This window comes from Glycine max, chromosome 8 (genome assembly GCF_000004515.6).
Source record: "Glycine max cultivar Williams 82 chromosome 8, Glycine_max_v4.0, whole genome shotgun sequence".
Taxonomy (NCBI): domain Eukaryota; kingdom Viridiplantae; phylum Streptophyta; class Magnoliopsida; order Fabales; family Fabaceae; genus Glycine; species Glycine max.
The window spans coordinates 1449026-1468953 of record NC_038244.2 but is presented as its reverse complement, the minus strand read 5'-3'; the positions used below and the strand labels follow the sequence as shown (position 1 = coordinate 1468953).

The 19928-nt window shown below is 30.8% G+C and overlaps 2 protein-coding genes and 1 long non-coding RNA gene across 3 annotated transcripts; 2 read left to right on the top strand and 1 right to left on the bottom strand.

Moving 5' to 3' along the window:
- Positions 1 to 461: 461 nt before the first annotated feature.
- Positions 462 to 4551, bottom strand: LOC100784654 (uncharacterized). Its single transcript, NM_001255006.2, is given in 9 exon segments — positions 462 to 807; positions 1349 to 1465; positions 1548 to 1772; positions 2736 to 2905; positions 2989 to 3082; positions 3824 to 3890; positions 3971 to 4077; positions 4165 to 4326; positions 4399 to 4551. Coding segments are annotated over 9 exon segments (1086 nt in total). The 5' UTR covers positions 4477 to 4551; the 3' UTR covers positions 462 to 741.
- Positions 4552 to 7464: 2913 nt separating this feature from the next.
- LOC102667024 (uncharacterized) lies at positions 7465 to 8936 on the top strand. Its single transcript, XR_415370.3, has 4 exons — positions 7465 to 7620; positions 7883 to 7958; positions 8121 to 8203; positions 8573 to 8936. It is a non-coding gene; the product is annotated as an uncharacterized lncRNA (long non-coding RNA).
- Positions 8937 to 16365: 7429 nt separating this feature from the next.
- On the top strand, positions 16366 to 19172 carry ACS (1-aminocyclopropane-1-carboxylate synthase). The gene is made up of 4 exons (NM_001249212.2): positions 16366 to 16717; positions 16878 to 17009; positions 17139 to 17299; positions 17739 to 19172. The coding sequence occupies exons 1-4, from the start codon at positions 16547 to 16549 to the stop codon at positions 18727 to 18729; spliced, it is 1455 nt and encodes a 484-aa protein (NP_001236141.2). The 5' UTR covers positions 16366 to 16546; the 3' UTR covers positions 18730 to 19172.
- Positions 19173 to 19928: the final 756 nt, after the last annotated feature.

The following is a 19928-nucleotide window of genomic DNA, read 5'->3' as shown; positions in this document are numbered from 1 at the left end:
TTGCACCACTTGTTAAAAGTCATAATTTTAAAATGCTCAATTTTAGAATAAACGGAGAAAATAATTAAAAAAAAACTATTTATTTTCAATCATAAACATTAAAATTTTACTTAAAATTAAAGGCTATTTTACTTGGAATTTTAATCAAAATTTACAAAACCCCAATACGGCTTTCCTTGATTCGACAGCTTTATCTATCGAGAAAATGTGACACAAAACACTCCCAACTCACTTGAATTGATCGTGCCTTCCTCATAACCACCAAACATTACTCGTGATAATACTCTATCAAACTTTGTCATCACTCAACAAGCTTTCTAGTACATTCCATGGTAAGTTTGGTTAATTGAAGGGCAGAGAAGAAATCAGATAAGAAAAAAAAGCATTTTTATGTATGATTTCTGATCTACAAAAGGAAATTTCATCAAGCTTTTCTTGATAGAAAAGAAATTTTAAAGTGCCACGAGAAAAGGAACCCTGTTGACATTTCCATGTCCATTCATTATTTTCTATACGAGTAAACAGATAATTTCAATATTCAATCCAGGATACACATGCACTTTTAAAATTTAAACTTAAAAGAAAAAATTATTAAATTTCATAAAATGCTATTTAATACTACAACATACGTTGATAAAGCTAACCAATGCAAATTTACCTTAGACTAAATTCCAAACTGCCCCCTTTCTCTCCTAAAATATAATGAATTAGAAGAGGCCAAGAAAAAGAAGTATCAAAATTTCAGCTTCTCTTTGATGCCAATCGCACTCTTTTCCCTTCGATATAAAACTTCCTACTACCTGTCAGCTGCAATCAAAGAACAAAAACCAATCATGTAACAACATAGGAGTGGATCCCATATCCCAAATATTGCCATGGCATGGAATGTCAAGCATAATATCGAATAAATGCACCAGCTCTATTAGGAGTGGATCCCAAATATACACATAGTTGAGTACAAAAAATATTTCAGGCATCAGATATTTCTATCAAGAAAAAAGGTTAGGCTATTGTTGAGAATTTACCATAATTCTCCACAACCCCACATAAGTCCATCCACAAATTTTAGCCAGATAATTTTGACAATAATATAAGAGGACATAAAAGAATATAATTTAGCCTTTCTGAATTTTTTTTTTGTTCATGTTTGATGAACATTAATCTGTGAATCAATCAAATTTCGGTTATTCACATAGTTTAAGACTTATCAAAGTGATAACAACAATAATCCTTGACACCTTGCGGAATGATAATTTTATACACATATTTGGAGCATTTGTCAATAACATTACATCTCTTGATTCAAAGTGAATTGTCTAACTATGATATATGATTAAGGTAACCATACCTTTTGCTTCAAGTAAGCAACAGACTCTCTTCTTGAAGAAAAATCAGACAAAATTGAAGATGAATGTTCATCAATAAGAACTTTGAGCTGTTTCAGTTTCAATGATTCTCCAGGCACCTGTAATTAGGCAAAAAGTAATCAGTCAAGAATTTCCCAATAAGGGGAAAAAAATACTAGCAAAACAAGAAATAAGTCTCACCTGTTGTAAAATCTGTTTGCACAACTTTTTCAGCTTCACTTTGCCTTCAACAATCTTTTCTACTTTAATTAAGTCATCATTTGCTGCTTGTTCCAGGGAATCGTTATCAGCAGAATCTTCATCACTATCATCAAAGGATTTCTTTTTACCCTGAAAATAGCAGCCAGCTACTTTCTTGGGTCTGTCCTTGATGCCTAGTCCTTGCTTCCCCGTTGTGGATTTCTCCTGTCATAACAATTACTATATAATTAATTATTACATCCTTCAGGTTTGGCTATGAAATTATTACCACAATGTAGCACTAGAGTTAAGATATCAGTTGAGCACTAAGAAGCACAGATTCGGACATGGTATTGGACACAACATGGACACAGACACGGGTGTACATTTATATATGTAAAATATGATCAATATCAACATGACAAATTTAAATATGATCAAACATGAAAATGAAATTTATATATTCATATGATAATAAATCTAAGAAAAATTATGTCTTCATAATCATTTAAATAAAAAATATTATCATTCTTGCAATTTTTTATTTATTGGTAGTGCGGGTGTAAATAACACAAGCAATCCAGTCTTTCTATTTCTAGGCAGGGCAGCCCAACAGAAAGCAAGAGAAATCAAAACGCAACATTTTTACTGCTGCTGCTTTTCTGTTTGTCCAGTAAGTGCAGTCCTAAGACGCAACACTACTAAGCCATGGAAGCAGCGATGACGATGAAGGTGGTGGCACTCATTAGCAGCAGCATAGACAGTTGTTAAGCCATGATGAAGGCTATTCACTATGGCCACGAGGTTTCTTCTTCATTTTCTATTTACCCGGTCTACGCACAGCGACAGAGGTCTGAGCGCAGTGACGGCGTGCTTTGCGTGCGGCAGCGAGGAGCTCTGCACGTGTTCGCACCCAGATGGATCCAATTGCGCATGTCCAACAGCCCAACCGTGTCCGGCAAAACTTAAATGCACCCGACACCACGTTGAATGTGAGTCATGTCTGAATAAGTATCTGGTGCGATTCCGACGCGGGACACGCCCCTGCGCAGCCGCCGCCATGCTTCTTAGGTTGAGCATCACCATATCCTTCTTAGTATTGAGCATTATAGATGATTATAACACTCTTACTATTTGACAATGAAATATACAACAGGTAACAAGTTCACTAGGGAAGAGGTCACATACCTGGACTAGATTATAAAGGTTTTCTTGATCCTCTTCGAAAAATGCAGTCCTCTCTGCCTTACCAGAAATCATGGACTTTTTCTTCTTTGATTCTGCTCCAAGAAATCCACCAGAGACAAAACCATACTTGTAGCCCCACCAATCTGGAGGTATAGCAGGATATTTGCTTCCTGTACCAATGCAGTAACCATATATCATGTGATGTCAATCAACATAAATGTCATAAAAACATCATTTTAGTTCAAGTGTATACCTTCATCTTCAAATTTTTGAATTTCAGATGTCTTTAACATGTCCAGTTCACCATCAGAATTATCAGTACTCCCAGATACGTCACCCTTTTTAACCTATCACCAAAATCATAGAAGTAAACAACCAATGACAACCTTGTATCAAATAAAACTGAAATACACATTTAAGAAGCTTTATTATCAAAAATGCTAACACCATTAGCTTAATACTTAAATTTTAGTTAATATTAAAGTAACAAGCCTTTTCAAAAAGAAAGAAAAAAAGAAGTGCAAGGGGCATCTGATCTTAAAGCATCCATTCATGTAATGAAATTTGAGAAGATTGCAATCTACGATCAGTCTCTGTCTAAATTAAGTTTAATGGAACTAAAGTTGGGCTTCCTCTGTGATATCAGAGAATGTTACAAGCCAGAAACAATCTTTAACAGTACTAGTTGTTCTTGGTTCATTGAATCAAATGCAGAAGCAAATTTATTGACAGAATCCAGTAACTAAAATAACAAAAAGGTAGAATGCACAAATTAACATGGTTTGGTAAGTCCAATAATCCGACAGCCAATATCAGAACCCAATTCCATTTCCAACAATTATTGACATAGTTATTCATTCAATTTTAGCAAATGGAGTTGTGCCATGCACCTTATTGCAATTGTAAATAAAAGCCATTTCATTTTTCAACTGTAATAGCCACTAGATAAAGAAACCCTAAATCACTACATCACATAGTGACCACAAGGCAAGTCAGCATCACCATATTTTCAAAATAATAGACTAATAAGAAAAATATTGAGGTTCTTAAGATGTTTAGTGAATGGTATATCCCAGGTTAGAACTTACAAGAATTCCTTCCAGATCCTTCAAGGAATATTGCGAGACAAGCTTCCCCCTCTCTCTTCTCGCGTATCTGAAAGCAAAGCAAAGCAAAATTCAGCACAGTTAAAACAATATATAGTGGACAACACCAAATATAGGAGATATACAGACCTTCCTTGTGGTCTTGTAGTTTTGGGGACAGAATCCTCCTCATTATCAACAGGAACACTAGCCTTGGTTTCCACTTTTTCCTCTATGTCATGGGATTGCGGTGCTTGCTACTCGTCACATCGAAAGAAAGATCTCAGGCAAAGAATGAAGGAGAAAAACAAAAAACAAGAAAGAGAGAGGAGGAAGAAACATACAACTTTCAATCTCTTAAGAATATTATCAAACTGAGTGGTGTCGAAGGCCCAGTTGTTTGGCTTCTCAAGGCCAATACCAATAGTGTCCTGTTTGTTTTTAACTCGAACGTGTCCTTTGATCCCCTGCTTCTCTTTTCCAAGACCTTCTCCTTCTTCCCACCCCTAATGACATGCATAATTTAAATGAATAAATCTAGTTCAAAACAAAAATTAGCTGAAGGAGAGAGGGTGCACCATTTGCTTCATCAGGCGAAAAGCAGCGGATTGCCTGGCGACACCGACGTAACAGAGAGGGGATTCAGGCGCCGCCATGGCTCCGCCTACCTAACACCGCCGCGGCTGATGCTTTCTTTCACTTCTTCTCTTTCGGGTGCTTTACAAACCCCTACCAAGGCTTTCATTTTTATTTTTATTAGGGGTTAGGTTTCACTCGATTGGTTCATGGGTCTATGGACTTGCCTAGGGCCCATATCACTCTGGAGTCTGGGCTAGGTTCACTCATGCTTGTTCAAATTAAAGGTTATTGTTCAATATACCTCCTTAAATCTTTAACCATACCCCCTTCTCAACCGACCTTGTAACTTGGAAGGAAAAGAAGGTGATATGATAACTGTTTACATATAGACTCAAAGGATTACTTGCAAGCAGTATCAAAAGTTCTAAACCAAACCAAAACTCTTGGATGGAACCTTCAGGCTCACCCTCAACATGTCTTTAATATCCTATAACTTTGTCTTCATATTTTATTTTTACTGCTAAAAATTATTTGGTGAAACATATAGATAGAAGATAATGTTGTGTAAGTATCAGCATTCATGAATTAACACTTTCAAAAAAAAAAAAAATCCGTGGAACACAATTAAGCGTCACATATACCTAAATATATACACAAGCAAAAGTGTTAGGGTTTGCATAATCTCCCTGATGACAACAAGGTCATCTAATCAAGCTTCTTTGAATCCAGAGAGTTTACGTAATAAATAACTCATTCGATTTTTTTCTTGTGTAAGATTTCATTGAAGCAACAACAACTACACATTATAAGTGAGGTTAGTTTATGATCGTTGAAAGAGACCTGATCTTTAACCGAGGACCAAAATTAATATCTTTTTTATATTTCCTTATTCAACTTTTGCTTCAAATATAGATGTCCCACCATGTAATAATGTTTTTTCTTTTCATATGAGGGCATTAAATTTTGTCGCGTAATATAAGGATGAAAATGGCTGGACAAAGTAAAACCTATTCGAAGTATATAAATATTCTTATAAATTAAATATTTCATACATACCTATATTCTTCTTTTATCTCTTTCTTTCTCTTTTATCATATTTATACTTGTCTATATTCTCACTTTAGCACTCAAGTGCTAATGGGTTATTTTCTTTTGAAGTATACCATGTGTGCTGTATCAAATCCTCCGGTAAAAAGAATTCGCACTATAATAAAGATAATATATAGGTGACAAATTTCTGGCCTGTGACATTGAATGATATACAAGTGAAATCGCTGGTATCTATAACAAAGGAATATCTCCTGTGTACACATTTACTTAAATGTTCTTATCCTTAATAATATTATACATACATCAATTATTCCTCATTTTTGTCTCTTTTTTTTTTTTGGAAATTTAGCCTTCAACTTCCAAAGAAACTGCACATTTAACGATGCTTGAAAATTGAATAATTACACACTTTTCATCTTCTGATATTTGGTAACTGCACACTCCCTCATTTTTTTGTTATTTGATAACCGCATCCTCCTATTTCTCGTTCTAGCTTTTTAATTCCTTGTCTTTCATTTTTCTTCCAACTCAGTGCAACATATCACAATAAAACATTCACGGTCTTAGGTATATCTTTCCTTTCATTCATTCCCACTCTATTTCTACATTTATCTAGGCTCAATCTTTTTGGTTGAAACTATTTTCTCTCTCTACATTTCAAGAACTGGAACTAATCGGATATTTCACCATTATAGATTGTTTTATTTTTAAATTTAAAATGCAAGCTACAATGTTAAAGACTATGATATTGTTATTGTTGTTTTGCATTTTTTGCCCTCCGATACAGGTGGTTGTAAGTTGTAACCATCCTAAACGCGCCTCCCTTCTCTGCACGAACACAAAACATCTATCTTTTGTGTTTTGAGTCTACTGCATTTCTAAGAAGCTGCTCGTTGAGGTTAATCAATTTTTCTTTTATTTTCTTAAATATTTATTCTTCTTCATGTCCTTTTTGTTTGAATACTTCTCTTTAAATTATACTATGTTCCTTCAGTTCATTTGTAATTGAGATGAGTCTTTCATAATATATGTTTTTTTTTCTTTTATTTCTGCACCACCCCCTCTATTTTGCTTCATCTCAAAGTTTATTAGATTTTGGCATAAGTTTGATTTTAAAGAAATTTATTTATTTTTCATGTCTCTCCATCTTATTCTTCCTATCAGTCGACTACAATACTCTCTTATATATTGTCAACATTCTTTTTATTTATCATTTAAGAAATTTTTCTTTCTTTATCAGGTGATAAAAATACTATGAAAAATTTAAATACTCAAAAATCAAGAAAACAACAATAAAAAAAAAGATAGAGACAAAATACAAGAAATAAAAGATAAAAAATACCATCAAATAAAGACAAATTAAATAAATTATTTAAAAGACAGTCAAATTATAAAGAAAATAGAAACAACACAATTAACATGACAAATAATAAACATACAATGAGATTGTTATCTATTCGACAATTGGTCCGGTCAACAAATTATCAACAATATGAAACAAGTATCTTCATCTTTAAAATATAAATTTTATATTTTTTTTTACTTTCGGGTCATAGTATTTTATTTCTTTAATTCAAATAATAATGAATTTTTTTATTGAATTGTTAAATAGTATTATTTGATTGATTTATGTTTAAATTTAAATAGTTAATTATAATTTTAGTGGATACAATTTTGTTGTATCTTTACATAGTTTAATATTATAATGTTTTTTATTGTAAGTTAAAAATAATCTTATCACTAGAATGAACATAATAGATGCAACAATGCAAAATAAAACGGAATAAACTAATTTACGCTTAATTTAAAATATTAAATTATATTTATATAGGATATACTATTTTGTTGCATTTCTAGATCATTCCATCTTATATTTTTTCTAATTAAAAGTTGAAAACAATTAAATCTATAACATTATATAAAAAAGAATATCCTTTTTGGTGTCCACCTTTATTTGTTGATTTTGCGCCTAAATTTATTAAAAAAAATGTCATCTAATATCCTTCCCCTCAACTGTTGATTGATGTGTAACTGCATTTCGTGAAACTGATATCTTCTTATCTTATTTGCACATTATTTTCACTATTCTCAAACTTTCTCTCTGGCCGAGTGACCGTCAAGCAAGGGATTTCTTCTAACACCACACTACAACAATGCCCTATCAATCTCAAGTATGATTTTCCCCTTTCTTCCTTCTTCCATTACACTCTATACACCTTTCTATGTCTGCATTCTGCATTCTTGAAACCCCGTCTCTCATTGTAAAATTATTTTAACTTTTTCTTTTAAAATGGATCAGATTCTCTTTATTTATCTTTTGTTACATATGAGAAAAAAGCAAAAGAAAGACAGAAAAACTCAGAACTACAAACACATAAAAACAGTGTCTGCATCTGCTATAATTAACTACCCTTATCTCTTATTTTGTTGCAGTGTTGCTATATCAGCCGCTAACCAAGTTCACCTCTTTGTAGAGGAAGAAGATTCGTTAGCTACTCCAACTTTTGAGGTTAGTTATCTTTAATTTTTAATCCTCAATGTTGGGAAAATACTTATTACCTAATAATACGAGCATATATGGAAGGAATGCATTGTTATGGTTTGTTTTTAATCCCGTGCCTACTTATGAAAGAAATGTTTTTAACACTCCTCTACTTTGTGTGGTATCAAGATTCTAAACAGGTTGTCGTAACCATCAAAAATGCACTTCTTGACTTCCCTTCCCAGCTCATCAAAACCGTTTCAAAATTTGAGGTTAGTTTCTAATTTTTTTTTTTGCTTTCTTAAATGTTTCTTCTTCTGTTTTATTTTCTTACCAAATGCGTCTGTTTAAATTATATGCTTCTTCTGCCTCTTCCGATTCATTTACAGGTTGTTTTTCTTTCTGAATATTTTAGTTAATTGACAGGAGTCTTCAATATTAATTTTTTTCTTTACTTCTGCACCAGCACTTTTATTCTGCTTCACCATCATCACTCTTCTTATTTATTTCTTTCCTATTTTCCCCCCAGATTTTAACTATTACTTATCTCTGCATGGTATCTCTAACTCTTATCATGTCTTAAATTAAATTAAATTAAATGTGTTTTCTTTTTCTAACTAAGTTTACGTGTTTACTTGCAGATGATGAGGCTCATGCATTTGCTTTTGTTCTTGGTTTCTTTCTACTCTTTCCGTCTTAAAAGAACCTCGGCAAAAACACCAGGACATTAAAAAAATGATTACTTGATTCAGATGGCTTTTGTTATTCATTACCGGATGTTATATTATTGTTGCAATGTTGAACTCAGTAGTAGCTTGGTAGGAGTCTGAAATTTGGCGTTGCTAATGTGAGAACTAATCTATTATTTTATTTTGTTTTTACACATAACGTAAGTGCCATGGAAAAAATATATTAAGATTCACTAGATCTGATATTAAGATTCATAATTTATTCATGTTATCATGCTTTCTATATATGTCTTATTGTCTACTAATATTTCGTAACATTAATATGCACTATCAGCTTTTCCAACTCAAAAGTTACCATCAAAACAAAATAAACTTAATTAGGATTTTTTTTAAAAGGAGAAACTTAGGATTCAACACTGTGAAACTTACAATTAATCTGCAATCTTCTTTTTTAGGTATCTTTCCCCCATATTTTTATCTTTATTTTCTCTTTATTTTTGTAGTATAAATCAATCATATATGGAGTGTGCATGAGTTTGTTAAATTTAAAACTAAATCCTTCTTTTATTTCCTTTGCGTGGGATGCTTTCTGGAACCTGAAGATTTTATTTATTATTATTTTTTAACTCCCTTTTGAGGGCGAGCCCTGGTGCAGCGGTAAAGTTGTGCCTTGGTGACTTGTTGGTCATGGGTTCGAATCCGTACAACATCCCTCCCCCATACCTTTGCATAGCGAAGAGCCTCTGGACAATGGGTACGAAGTTTTTTTTATTTTTTAACTCCCTTTTAGCACTTTTTTTGGCATTCATTCATATAATATAATAAAAAGGTATATTTAAGAAACATAGTTTATCCGAGATCTCCAACAATTGTTCTTGTTAAGGTGAAAGTAAGAAAGAGGTTGAAAATTTCGTGAAGAAAACCAGAGAATTATGCTTCAAATAGTCAGTCACTGCAATATTTACAAATAATATTTTACTAGTGTTCTTGTGTACTGCAAGTGCTTATGAAGATCTGAAATATAGCCACCCCGGCTGCTATGGTTTTTGTTTGAGTGACTTGTTCTCTCACGTGAGATGGCAGGTTTGACCGTGAGGTTGTAGTGAATGGGTATATATGATCATTGACCAGATCAATTGATTAATTAGCATTTACTCTTAACATTAAGAATATGGCTGCGGTCTAATATTTATATAATTTAATAGCATTCCTGTGCTGAGACTTGTATCGATCTACAAATTGGAATTGGGCCGTCGAAATTCCATGTCTTGGTGGTAGAGTACGTGTATTTTAAATGAATGTTGGGGACAATTTTTTAGAAGACATTTTGAATTTTGAAATCAAAAGGAGCATGTGGAAGAACTTAAGATTTGGTAAGATTTCAAAAATATGAGGAGTTCAGAGTTATAAAAAAACAATCACGATGATATTTTTTATATAAAAAAATATAATGAGGAACCACAAAGATTTGTCATTATTTTGGAAAATATTTTGAAAAATATAACGAAAAAGAAATTTTGGAATATTGTATATTGCATTGATGCATCGTGGTTGTATTATTACTTTTTAAACAAATTATTTTCTGCATTAGTTTGCAGGATAATAAATGAAAATTGTAGAAAGTGAGTTCTACATTGGTTCTCACTGCCAACTGATATAGAAATTGATTTTTTTTTTATGTGTTGTGTGCTACGAAGGAAATTTGTGTGGTGTTGAGTGTTATATTTAACTAGTAAAAAATGTTTGTTGATTCTTTACCTAAGTTGTTTAATTTTAAATAAATTTTGTTTAATCTTTTTTCCACTAAAGTAGGTGATATTACATTATTTATATAAGCAATCGTTATTTAATACCATAAATAAAATATTTTTTAAATATTATAGAATCCATAAAATTAAGTTAATAACTCATTTTGATAACGTTAAAGTAAATTTCATATTTAAATTTATATGAAATTATAAGGTCCCATGAAATTATGATAATCAACTCATCTTGATCAACTCTTATTTATTTAAGTGGTTGAATTAAATAATATGAGTGAATATAATATATATTCATATGTAGTTTTGATTTCACCTTTTATAATCAATACTCTAAAACATAAAAAAAAACCTAACTCATTTAATTAAATAAGATATGTAGATTATTATAAATAATTATATATATATATATATATATATATATATATATATATATTTGATTCTCATGAATATAAAAAAAGTTATTTTGAAACATCTTTTAAAAGAAAGAAAAAACTGATTTAATTATAATTAACATATTCCCCAAATAACAAATTAAAAAAAAAGAATTTAACTATCGAATGCAATAATTAATTGTGGAAGGATATTATTCTAAACTTAACTAATAATTTTAAATTTTATTTTTGAATATACGATTGTATCAATTTTGAACAAAGAATTTTATTACTCAAGTGCTCATAATAATCCTATATTATTATTTCTCTCCGGTATAGTCAAATTAGCTTATAAGTTAATAAAGGTAGTTTATAACTTATATAGGTTTTAAAACTATAACATAAGAATATACATGTAATAAAAAAACGTTTAAGAAAGAAAATTGTTAAATTGTAATTTTTTTTCTTGATATGTGATTTTGTTTTTTTTTCGATTTTGATTTCTTATTTTTTTAAAAATTTATAATTTTTTTAATTGAATCCTAGATCTAATGTATTTAAGGAATCATAAAAAATAATTTAATTAATTAAGATATAAAAAATGTGAAATAGAATTAAAAATGTGAATTTTCTGAAATAAGAGACAAAAATTGTAGTAAGAATATTGAAGAAACAAAGTTGGGAATGGAAAATTAAAGAGGGAACAAACTTATAATTTAGTCAAAGAAAAATAAAAGAATATATATACTATTGTGTAACTTTATTATAAAAAATACAACTTCTGGATTGAAACATTACTCCACGTGGATTTTACAGATTCAACCCGACTTTTTGACCACCCTGTTTGAAATCTAAAAACATGAGAATTGAGATGGGAAACTGTGTTACGGAACAAAGGATGTGGAGGTTTGGCCATTTGACTATGGTAAGGGTTGGCTGGGAAATTTGGAAAACCAAATGGAAGCAAAAATGTTGAAAACTTGACCAAAGATGTCATTATAATTAATATTGTCACAGTCGTACTTCCCTTGCCTTGCCTCCTCATATCCATATATCACATTCATAATATTAATAAACACCCAACCACTATTCAGGTCTTTAGGGCCACCCATGTGCAAATTATGATCACTGCACTGCACGCAATCAACTTCATCATTTGTCTTTTCAACTCGGAGTCTCTCCTACACTGTTTCTGTTGTACTGTCATTTCATCACTACAAATAATAACTCGAGAATGTTTCAAGGAATCACAAAATGAGACCAGAAAAAACTGTTTCATTTTATTTAGATGTTATTTTTTTAGGTCTGTATAAAAGAAAAATAAATAAATAAGACAATTTTTATATAAGATTACACATAATATTGTCTTTTTTTAAAGAAACATATAAATTTTCTTTTTAATATTTAAATAATAATTGCAATAATAAGATTGAGAATTATATATGGAGATAATAAAGAGAAGGAGACGTGTGTATGCACCAATAAGATTCAAATAGATGATTAAGTTTCTTAAGGGTGTTTGATTGATAAAAGTTTAATTTTATGACCGATTGTATAAAAGAAACTTTATTAGGAGAGACAAAATCTATTTCAGTAATTTTTTGCTTCAAAGTTAGTTAGCTTTGCACTGTGAAAATATTTTGTTTCTAGAAAAATGAAAAGGACACGTGGCTACGTAAGGCATCTTTTTCATGAAGGCTGGGGGATGAAACTTAAATCGTGTTATTTTAAGTGTTTTTAATATCATTTTTAATTAACATTTTTTATAAATAATAATCTGCATAATAAATTCATACAGTAATAAATGTTAATGTTGATTATCAAATAAAACTTTAATTTGAATTAAAAATGATACTAAAATACTTAAACAAATATCCGTGCATAAATAGCTATAGAGGCATTTTTTTTCCTTAAAGGGACTATAGCTAGAGGCAAGTTAGTAAATATCTAAAACACCTATAACTACATCATATATACTCTCTTCCTATATATAAATCAATTTAACTACTAGATACTTGAATTAAGAAATTTAGTTAATAACATTTAATTTAAAGAATCTCATTTAAAATCTATTTTCTTTCTTAAAATACCTTTCACTAATAGAAATAAATGATTCACACAAAATAAGATTTTATTAAATGAAAGACGTAATAAGAATATTATCATCAAATAAAATAAAAGTTAATTAATATTTACTTATATTTATGTTTAATTTTTTTTCTTATATTTAGAACAGGAGGGAGTGCATATTAAACATAAACACGATATTTTAATTTGACATCATATATATATATATATATATATATATATATATATATATATATATATATATATATATATATAGTATACTAATTATCACTTCCGACAAATTTGTCATGGTTTTTGAAAGGGAAAAAACCAAATATTTAGTGATTTGTTGGGTGGAGTTTCATTGTATGAAATCTATAATAAAGTAACTTTTGAAGAACATATACTTCATGAGGAGAAGTGGTGGCATAAAATTTTCTTAGATATGTGGTCATGGTTAAAAAATATCAAAATGATTTTATTGTTTCTTTCCAACAGTGACAAGTGGATCCTAGTATTTATTTGACTATTGGTTGAGGACCGGTGATTATGGTGTAACTTAGTTATTAGAGAATGTATCTTTTCTTATGCAACTTATTTGTATAGGTTAAGATTATTTTTTAATAGGTGGAGGTATCTTTTCATATATATACTGTTAACATGTTGTAGGGAAGGACAGCTATTTTTATTTTTGGGATGAGTATTATAGACCCACAATTCCGTTATTGCCATAAGCCTTTCTGGCTGCCTCTCAAAATTTAGTTTTGTAAACATTTTAGCACCTCGGGTGCATTTTATATAAAATTTATGCATTGCTGATAAAAAAAAAAAAACAGTATACTAATGATATCTTATAACTAACGGTTGGAAACTAATTGTTTATAGTCGTAGATGTAGGAAATAATAGGATTTATATACTAGGATTCAGAACACTCAATAAGAATAACATCATTACTCATAATTTCTGTACTTCTTAAAGACATGTTTTATAACAATTACTCAATAAGAATAACAATTAGTTTTTAAAGCACATACATAAGTGTATAGTGAGAATAAGAACTTTCTCTCTCTCCCTTTCCTTTTTTACAAACAGGCTATTGAATAAAATAATGAATAGTCAAATAGAAATTTTATCTTTTTTACAATACACTGATAACCTAATATCTAACCATTAAGAATATTAGACCCATTAGCTAGGCCTTATACACAATCTCAAACACACTTATTTATTGAAATTGATCCAATAAACATATAAACTCATGTTTTTTTTTTAAATGTTGATTCCCAAAACTCAATCGAATCATTTAATTTTAAACAAAATACAAAATACATCAATCAATATAAGGTCAAACAAAGATAATTCATTCTAACAGTAGAGGTTACTAAACTAAATATTTTCTCTCCAAACGAATGTGATAAATGTTTTTTTGGTTACATCATAAATGTGATAGACCATGATAACAATGTTTTTTCAATGATTTAAATTTGATACATGAATCTCAAAAATTACCCACGTTTATCATACAAGGTGAACATATATGAATAATTTTAATATCTCTAAAGAGTCCTTCACTGTACGAATTTTCTATAGTTGAAACATGAATCATGTAAAAAATTACTTTTGGCTTACTTTTAACTTTTATTTAATTATTTATTTAAAAGAATGAACTGATGGACAGGATTGAATTATAAAACACTTATTAATCATATATTATATTATGAATTAATTAAATATTTCGAAAGTATCTGTTTATAAAAAAATATAAATAATTTTATATTTTCATAACATCAAAAGTATAATATATCCTTACACATGAGTCTTTTGTAAGCTAATTTATTGTTAAACTTCATTTTTATCTAAATGAACAAGACAATAAAATTAAAAATAATTATTTTCTAGAAATAAAATAATTCAAAATAAAAACAAATTGGTAATTATATAAAACCATACCAATGATTTTTATGATGTACGTATGTGATGCCAAGGGATTCATCTAATATAATACCAGCATATAAAAATAATAAGTCTAGGGGATTGTCGATAACATGTTTTATGTATATGCATGCATGAGATTATTTTGGTCGGTTGTTTGAAGTTTCATAAATCATGCATTTGATTTGGAAGTTCTAAACAGAACCAAAAGTTTGTCAATTCAGCTACTCCAGCTTCCATATGGGTATTTATTTATCTTTTTCCATAATCATCTTGTTTCCTCTATATTGGAAAGAAAACAAAATAGTAATTATTTGAATGGCCCTCAGTCGTCCCCACTCCTTCCATTGCCGACCAGAGCAGCACATACCTGGCACCCAACAACAAATACTTTGTTAGGTTTAAGTGATGGGAACCTCCAAACTCAGTTTAATTTTTTGTAATAACATATTATTTTTCGATACACTTTTCGCCAGCAAATATTTTGTGCACTGAAAAAATTAATTCCGTTTTCCTACCACACGTGTATAGTATTAGTATAGAGTTTGTTCCGCGTATATAGAGAGTTAGTTCAGTTGCTGCGAGTGGAGGTTAGGTTATACTCTCTTCTCATGGGACATGAAATGCCACGGAGAATTTAGTGTTGATACACGTCTTCTCCAAATATGGGGCAATAAATTTTACACTCTACAATTCTCCTAATAGCATTCATACAATTATTGTGGCATATTTTTTATTTGACGGGGGAAAAAGTTTTTACAAGTACGTCAAATCTTTTTCTTTTTTTTTTGTGCAATCCCTCCAGGCTCCATATATTGATGATAATTACTGCGGATCACATCCATGGCTGATTGAAAAAGTATTTTGTTATGCATGTCTTTCTTCATCAACAATAACATCTATCTAAATCAAAATTAAACAAGTCATTATCAGAAAAAAAAAATCAAAACATATAATAAGTTATCGTAACGACAATTTAATTAAAGGTAGTAGTGAGTTTTCCGTTTTTGGTTCTTTGAATGTAAATTTAGATTTAAAACACTCTCATCTTCATTTAATTTTTTTTAAAAAAAACATATATTGAATAATGAGGAAAACACATATTATAAAGAAAAAATATATAATAAAAGATGTCTCTGTGTAAAATAATGAGGACCAGATCATTTATATTTTATAGTATAATGATTAATAGAACTAGTATAAATTTATAAATAATGAAGTGAAACTAATTATAATTATATAAATACAAAGAAATATACGTGTAAGAATTATGATTGTATACCAACTTAATTTGGACTCGAATACTAAACTTTATGTAAGCATGTGCACAAAGTCTATTCTCTTTCTCTCATTGGGTTGACAAAAATATTACGAGTGGCATCTTGCTAGCTCTCACTAGGACAATTATTTCTAATTAATAGTGGGTCCTGTCTGCGTACCAACTACTGCCTAATTTTCAAACCTAAGAAGCATAATAGCTGATGTTGAACTCTTCTCTCCTTCGTGGGAACCTTCATTTTATTTGGACTAAAGATATTCCTCTCTCTGAAGGTCAAGGTGAATTTGTGCACTACATGCTATAAATAAGCACCCCTCTCGGTGTTGTTGTTCATTGCTAGACACTAAACATTTCCTCCGTAAATTATTCATAGCATATTTCAAACCACACTCAAAAGGCTTCCCTCCCTGACTTGGATTTGATTGATTTCATTACATTGCTACACTATATTCTTTTTATTGGTGAATTGCTATTTGCTACACTATATTTTAAGGACAATTATACATAGACTATATGGGGTTGATGGCTGCGAACCAAACTCAATTGTTGTCTAAGATGGCCATCGGAGATGGACATGGTGAAGCATCCCCATATTTTGATGGATGGAAGGCTTATGATGAAAACCCCTTTCATCCCAAAGAGAATCCTAACGGGGTTATTCAAATGGGTCTTGCTGAGAATCAGGTATATAGCATATAAAGTTTTCTTTCCAAAGTCATGCAATTGTGATAACTTACCACAATTGCATAAATTTGGAGGATAATAATATATATACAATATATTATTAAATTATTTTCCCATGTTAATAAGTTCTAATGAATTCAGTTATCTTAAATTTTCGCAGCTTACTTCTGATTTGGTTGAAGATTGGATACTGAATAACCCAGAGGCCTCCATTTGCACTCCAGAAGGAATAAATGATTTCAGGGCAATAGCTAACTTTCAGGATTATCATGGTCTACCCGAGTTCAGAAATGTGAGTAACAATAAGATAATGTGAAATTTGATCATATCACTCATTTTGTCCATAAATTAACTAGTTGAGTTTAACTAGTGATAATATTTTACACACAAAAAACTAAACGTGAATTGAAAATTTGCACAGGCTGTGGCTAAATTCATGGGTAGAACAAGAGGAAACAGAGTCACGTTTGATCCTGATCGTATTGTCATGAGCGGTGGAGCAACTGGAGCACACGAAGTCACTACCTTTTGTTTGGCAGACCCCGGTGACGCATTTTTGGTGCCAATTCCTTATTATCCAGGGTGAGTATTCTATTCTATTCAATTTCACGCTCTTTTTTCATTTTTCATTTATTAATTTTGAGTAAAATGATGAAGTATGGATTACGGGTGTCATTTCGTTTTTCAATTATAGTAAATTTGATTGCCACTGAGTTGCCTTTCTATTAATTTAGCATTCCATGAGGGTCTATATAGCCCCCACAAAGTGGAATTCTGAATTAGAAACCAGGATAGTGAGATTTGATGGCACTACTTTGCAGTTTCAACCTTCATCTATTGGCAGTAGTCAACGAGCATATCCAAAAATAAAAAATCCTTAAATAAAAGTCAAATTTACACCACAATTGAATAGCAATTTGACCAAGAACATTATTTGATATTTAGCCATATAGTATATATTAATTTTATTGACATCTACATAATATTTTTATCTAATAAGAAGCTGAATTTCCTTGTGCAGTTTTGACCGGGATTTGAGGTGGAGAACAGGAATTAAACTTGTTCCAGTTATGTGCGATAGCTCAAACAATTTCAAGTTGACAAAGCAAGCATTGGAAGATGCGTATGAGAAAGCCAAAGAGGATAACATTAGAGTAAAGGGCATGCTCATCACCAATCCTTCAAACCCATTAGGCACAGTCATGGACAGAAACACACTAAGAACCGTGGTGAGCTTCATCAATGAGAAGCGTATCCATCTTGTATCTGATGAAATATACTCTGCAACAGTTTTTAGCCGTCCCAGTTTCATAAGCATTGCTGAGATACTAGAGGAAGACACAGACATCGAATGTGACCGCAACCTCGTTCACATTGTTTATAGTCTTTCAAAGGATATGGGGTTCCCTGGCTTCAGAGTTGGCATCATATACTCTTACAATGATGCTGTGGTCAATTGTGCACGCAAAATGTCAAGCTTTGGGTTGGTGTCAACACAGACTCAGCATCTTTTAGCATCAATGCTAAATGATGATGAGTTTGTGGAAAGGTTTCTGGAAGAGAGTGCAAAAAGGTTGGCACAAAGGCATAGAGTTTTCACTTCGGGGTTGGCCAAAGTTGGCATAAAGTGCTTGCAAAGCAATGCTGGTCTCTTTGTGTGGATGGATTTAAGGCAACTTCTCAAGAAGCCAACGCTTGACTCTGAAATGGAGCTTTGGAGAGTGATCATTCATGAGGTTAAGATCAATGTTTCACCTGGCTCTTCTTTCCATTGCACTGAGCCAGGGTGGTTTAGGGTGTGCTATGCCAACATGGATGATATGGCTGTGCAAATTGCATTGCAAAGAATTCGAACCTTCGTGCTTCAAAACAAGGAGGTCATGGTTCCTAACAAGAAACATTGCTGGCACAGTAACTTGAGGTTGAGCCTCAAAACCAGAAGGTTTGATGATATCATGATGTCACCTCACTCCCCTATACCTCAGTCCCCTTTGGTTAAAGCCACAATTTGAGTTGCCATATTTCTCTGCACCATCTCAGAAGAAGTAACTGATATACGATGATTATTTGGTTCTTTGATTTGTTATTTTGGCAAGGTACATAAGTGCTGGATTTTGTTCTTTCTAACAACAATAACAGACAACTCCTGATATTGTTTTTGTTACCAACAACATCAAAGTCTCTTTGCCTTGCGTCATAGAACTTGTGCTGCTGGAAGCATGCCCCTTCAATTTTTAGGGGCATTTTTTCTTTTTTCACTTGCCAAATATTGGGTTCAAGGTGAAAAAAGTTTATACAGTTGGTAAGGTTATTGGTTTGTTAGAAGAGTCCAGAAGAAGTCTGTATTCTTGTACTGTAATTGTAAGGTCGACTATGAATAAATTGTTAATAAAGGGTATTCATTACCCACCTTCTTTTCTTTACATAAAATAATACATAAATATCTTATTATTTTAAATGTTTTTTAACACTTCTCATTTTTTTAATATTTCTTTTCTTATCATATCATAAATTATATTATATTTTTTTCTCCTTCTCTTTAGGTATTAAATAATATAATAGGTGTTTATATAATATTTTTCAAAATTGATATCGTAAAATGACTTAAAAAAAGCAATTTTTTCATTTGCCAAATTCTCAGTTATTTAAGGGCACGTTGATTCTTGAATGGAAAAAAAATTGTTCATAACACTCCACTTTGTACAAAAGACTTGACACATTTTTATCTTCTTTGTGCAAAGATGAGATTTTACATGTATAAGATTGAATTATTGTTGGGAGGGTAAAGGGTAAAGGAAGAAGGAAGGTGGAGAGGTCGCAGATTCAAATCTTTCCGTTAATATTTGTAACAAAAATTAATAATTAACATTTGTTAATAAAAAGAAACACAAAGACAAGACTTAAAATTTTAAATACTATATGATAGGAAAAAAATTATTACCTGATAAACATTGGTTGGAAGCTCCCTAAATCAGATCAAAATATGATGAATAAAACAATAAGTTAATTGTAAATTTTATCCTTAAGTTTTATTTCCGTGAATTTTATTATTCAACTTTCATAATTTTATAGATTTTATCATTAAATTTTTATTTCACAAATTTTATTATCCAACTTTTAATATTTTACAAATTTTATCATTAAATTTTTTGATTTTTTTTACATTTTATCATTACATTGATAACAAAATTATGTAAAGAGACATTTTTTT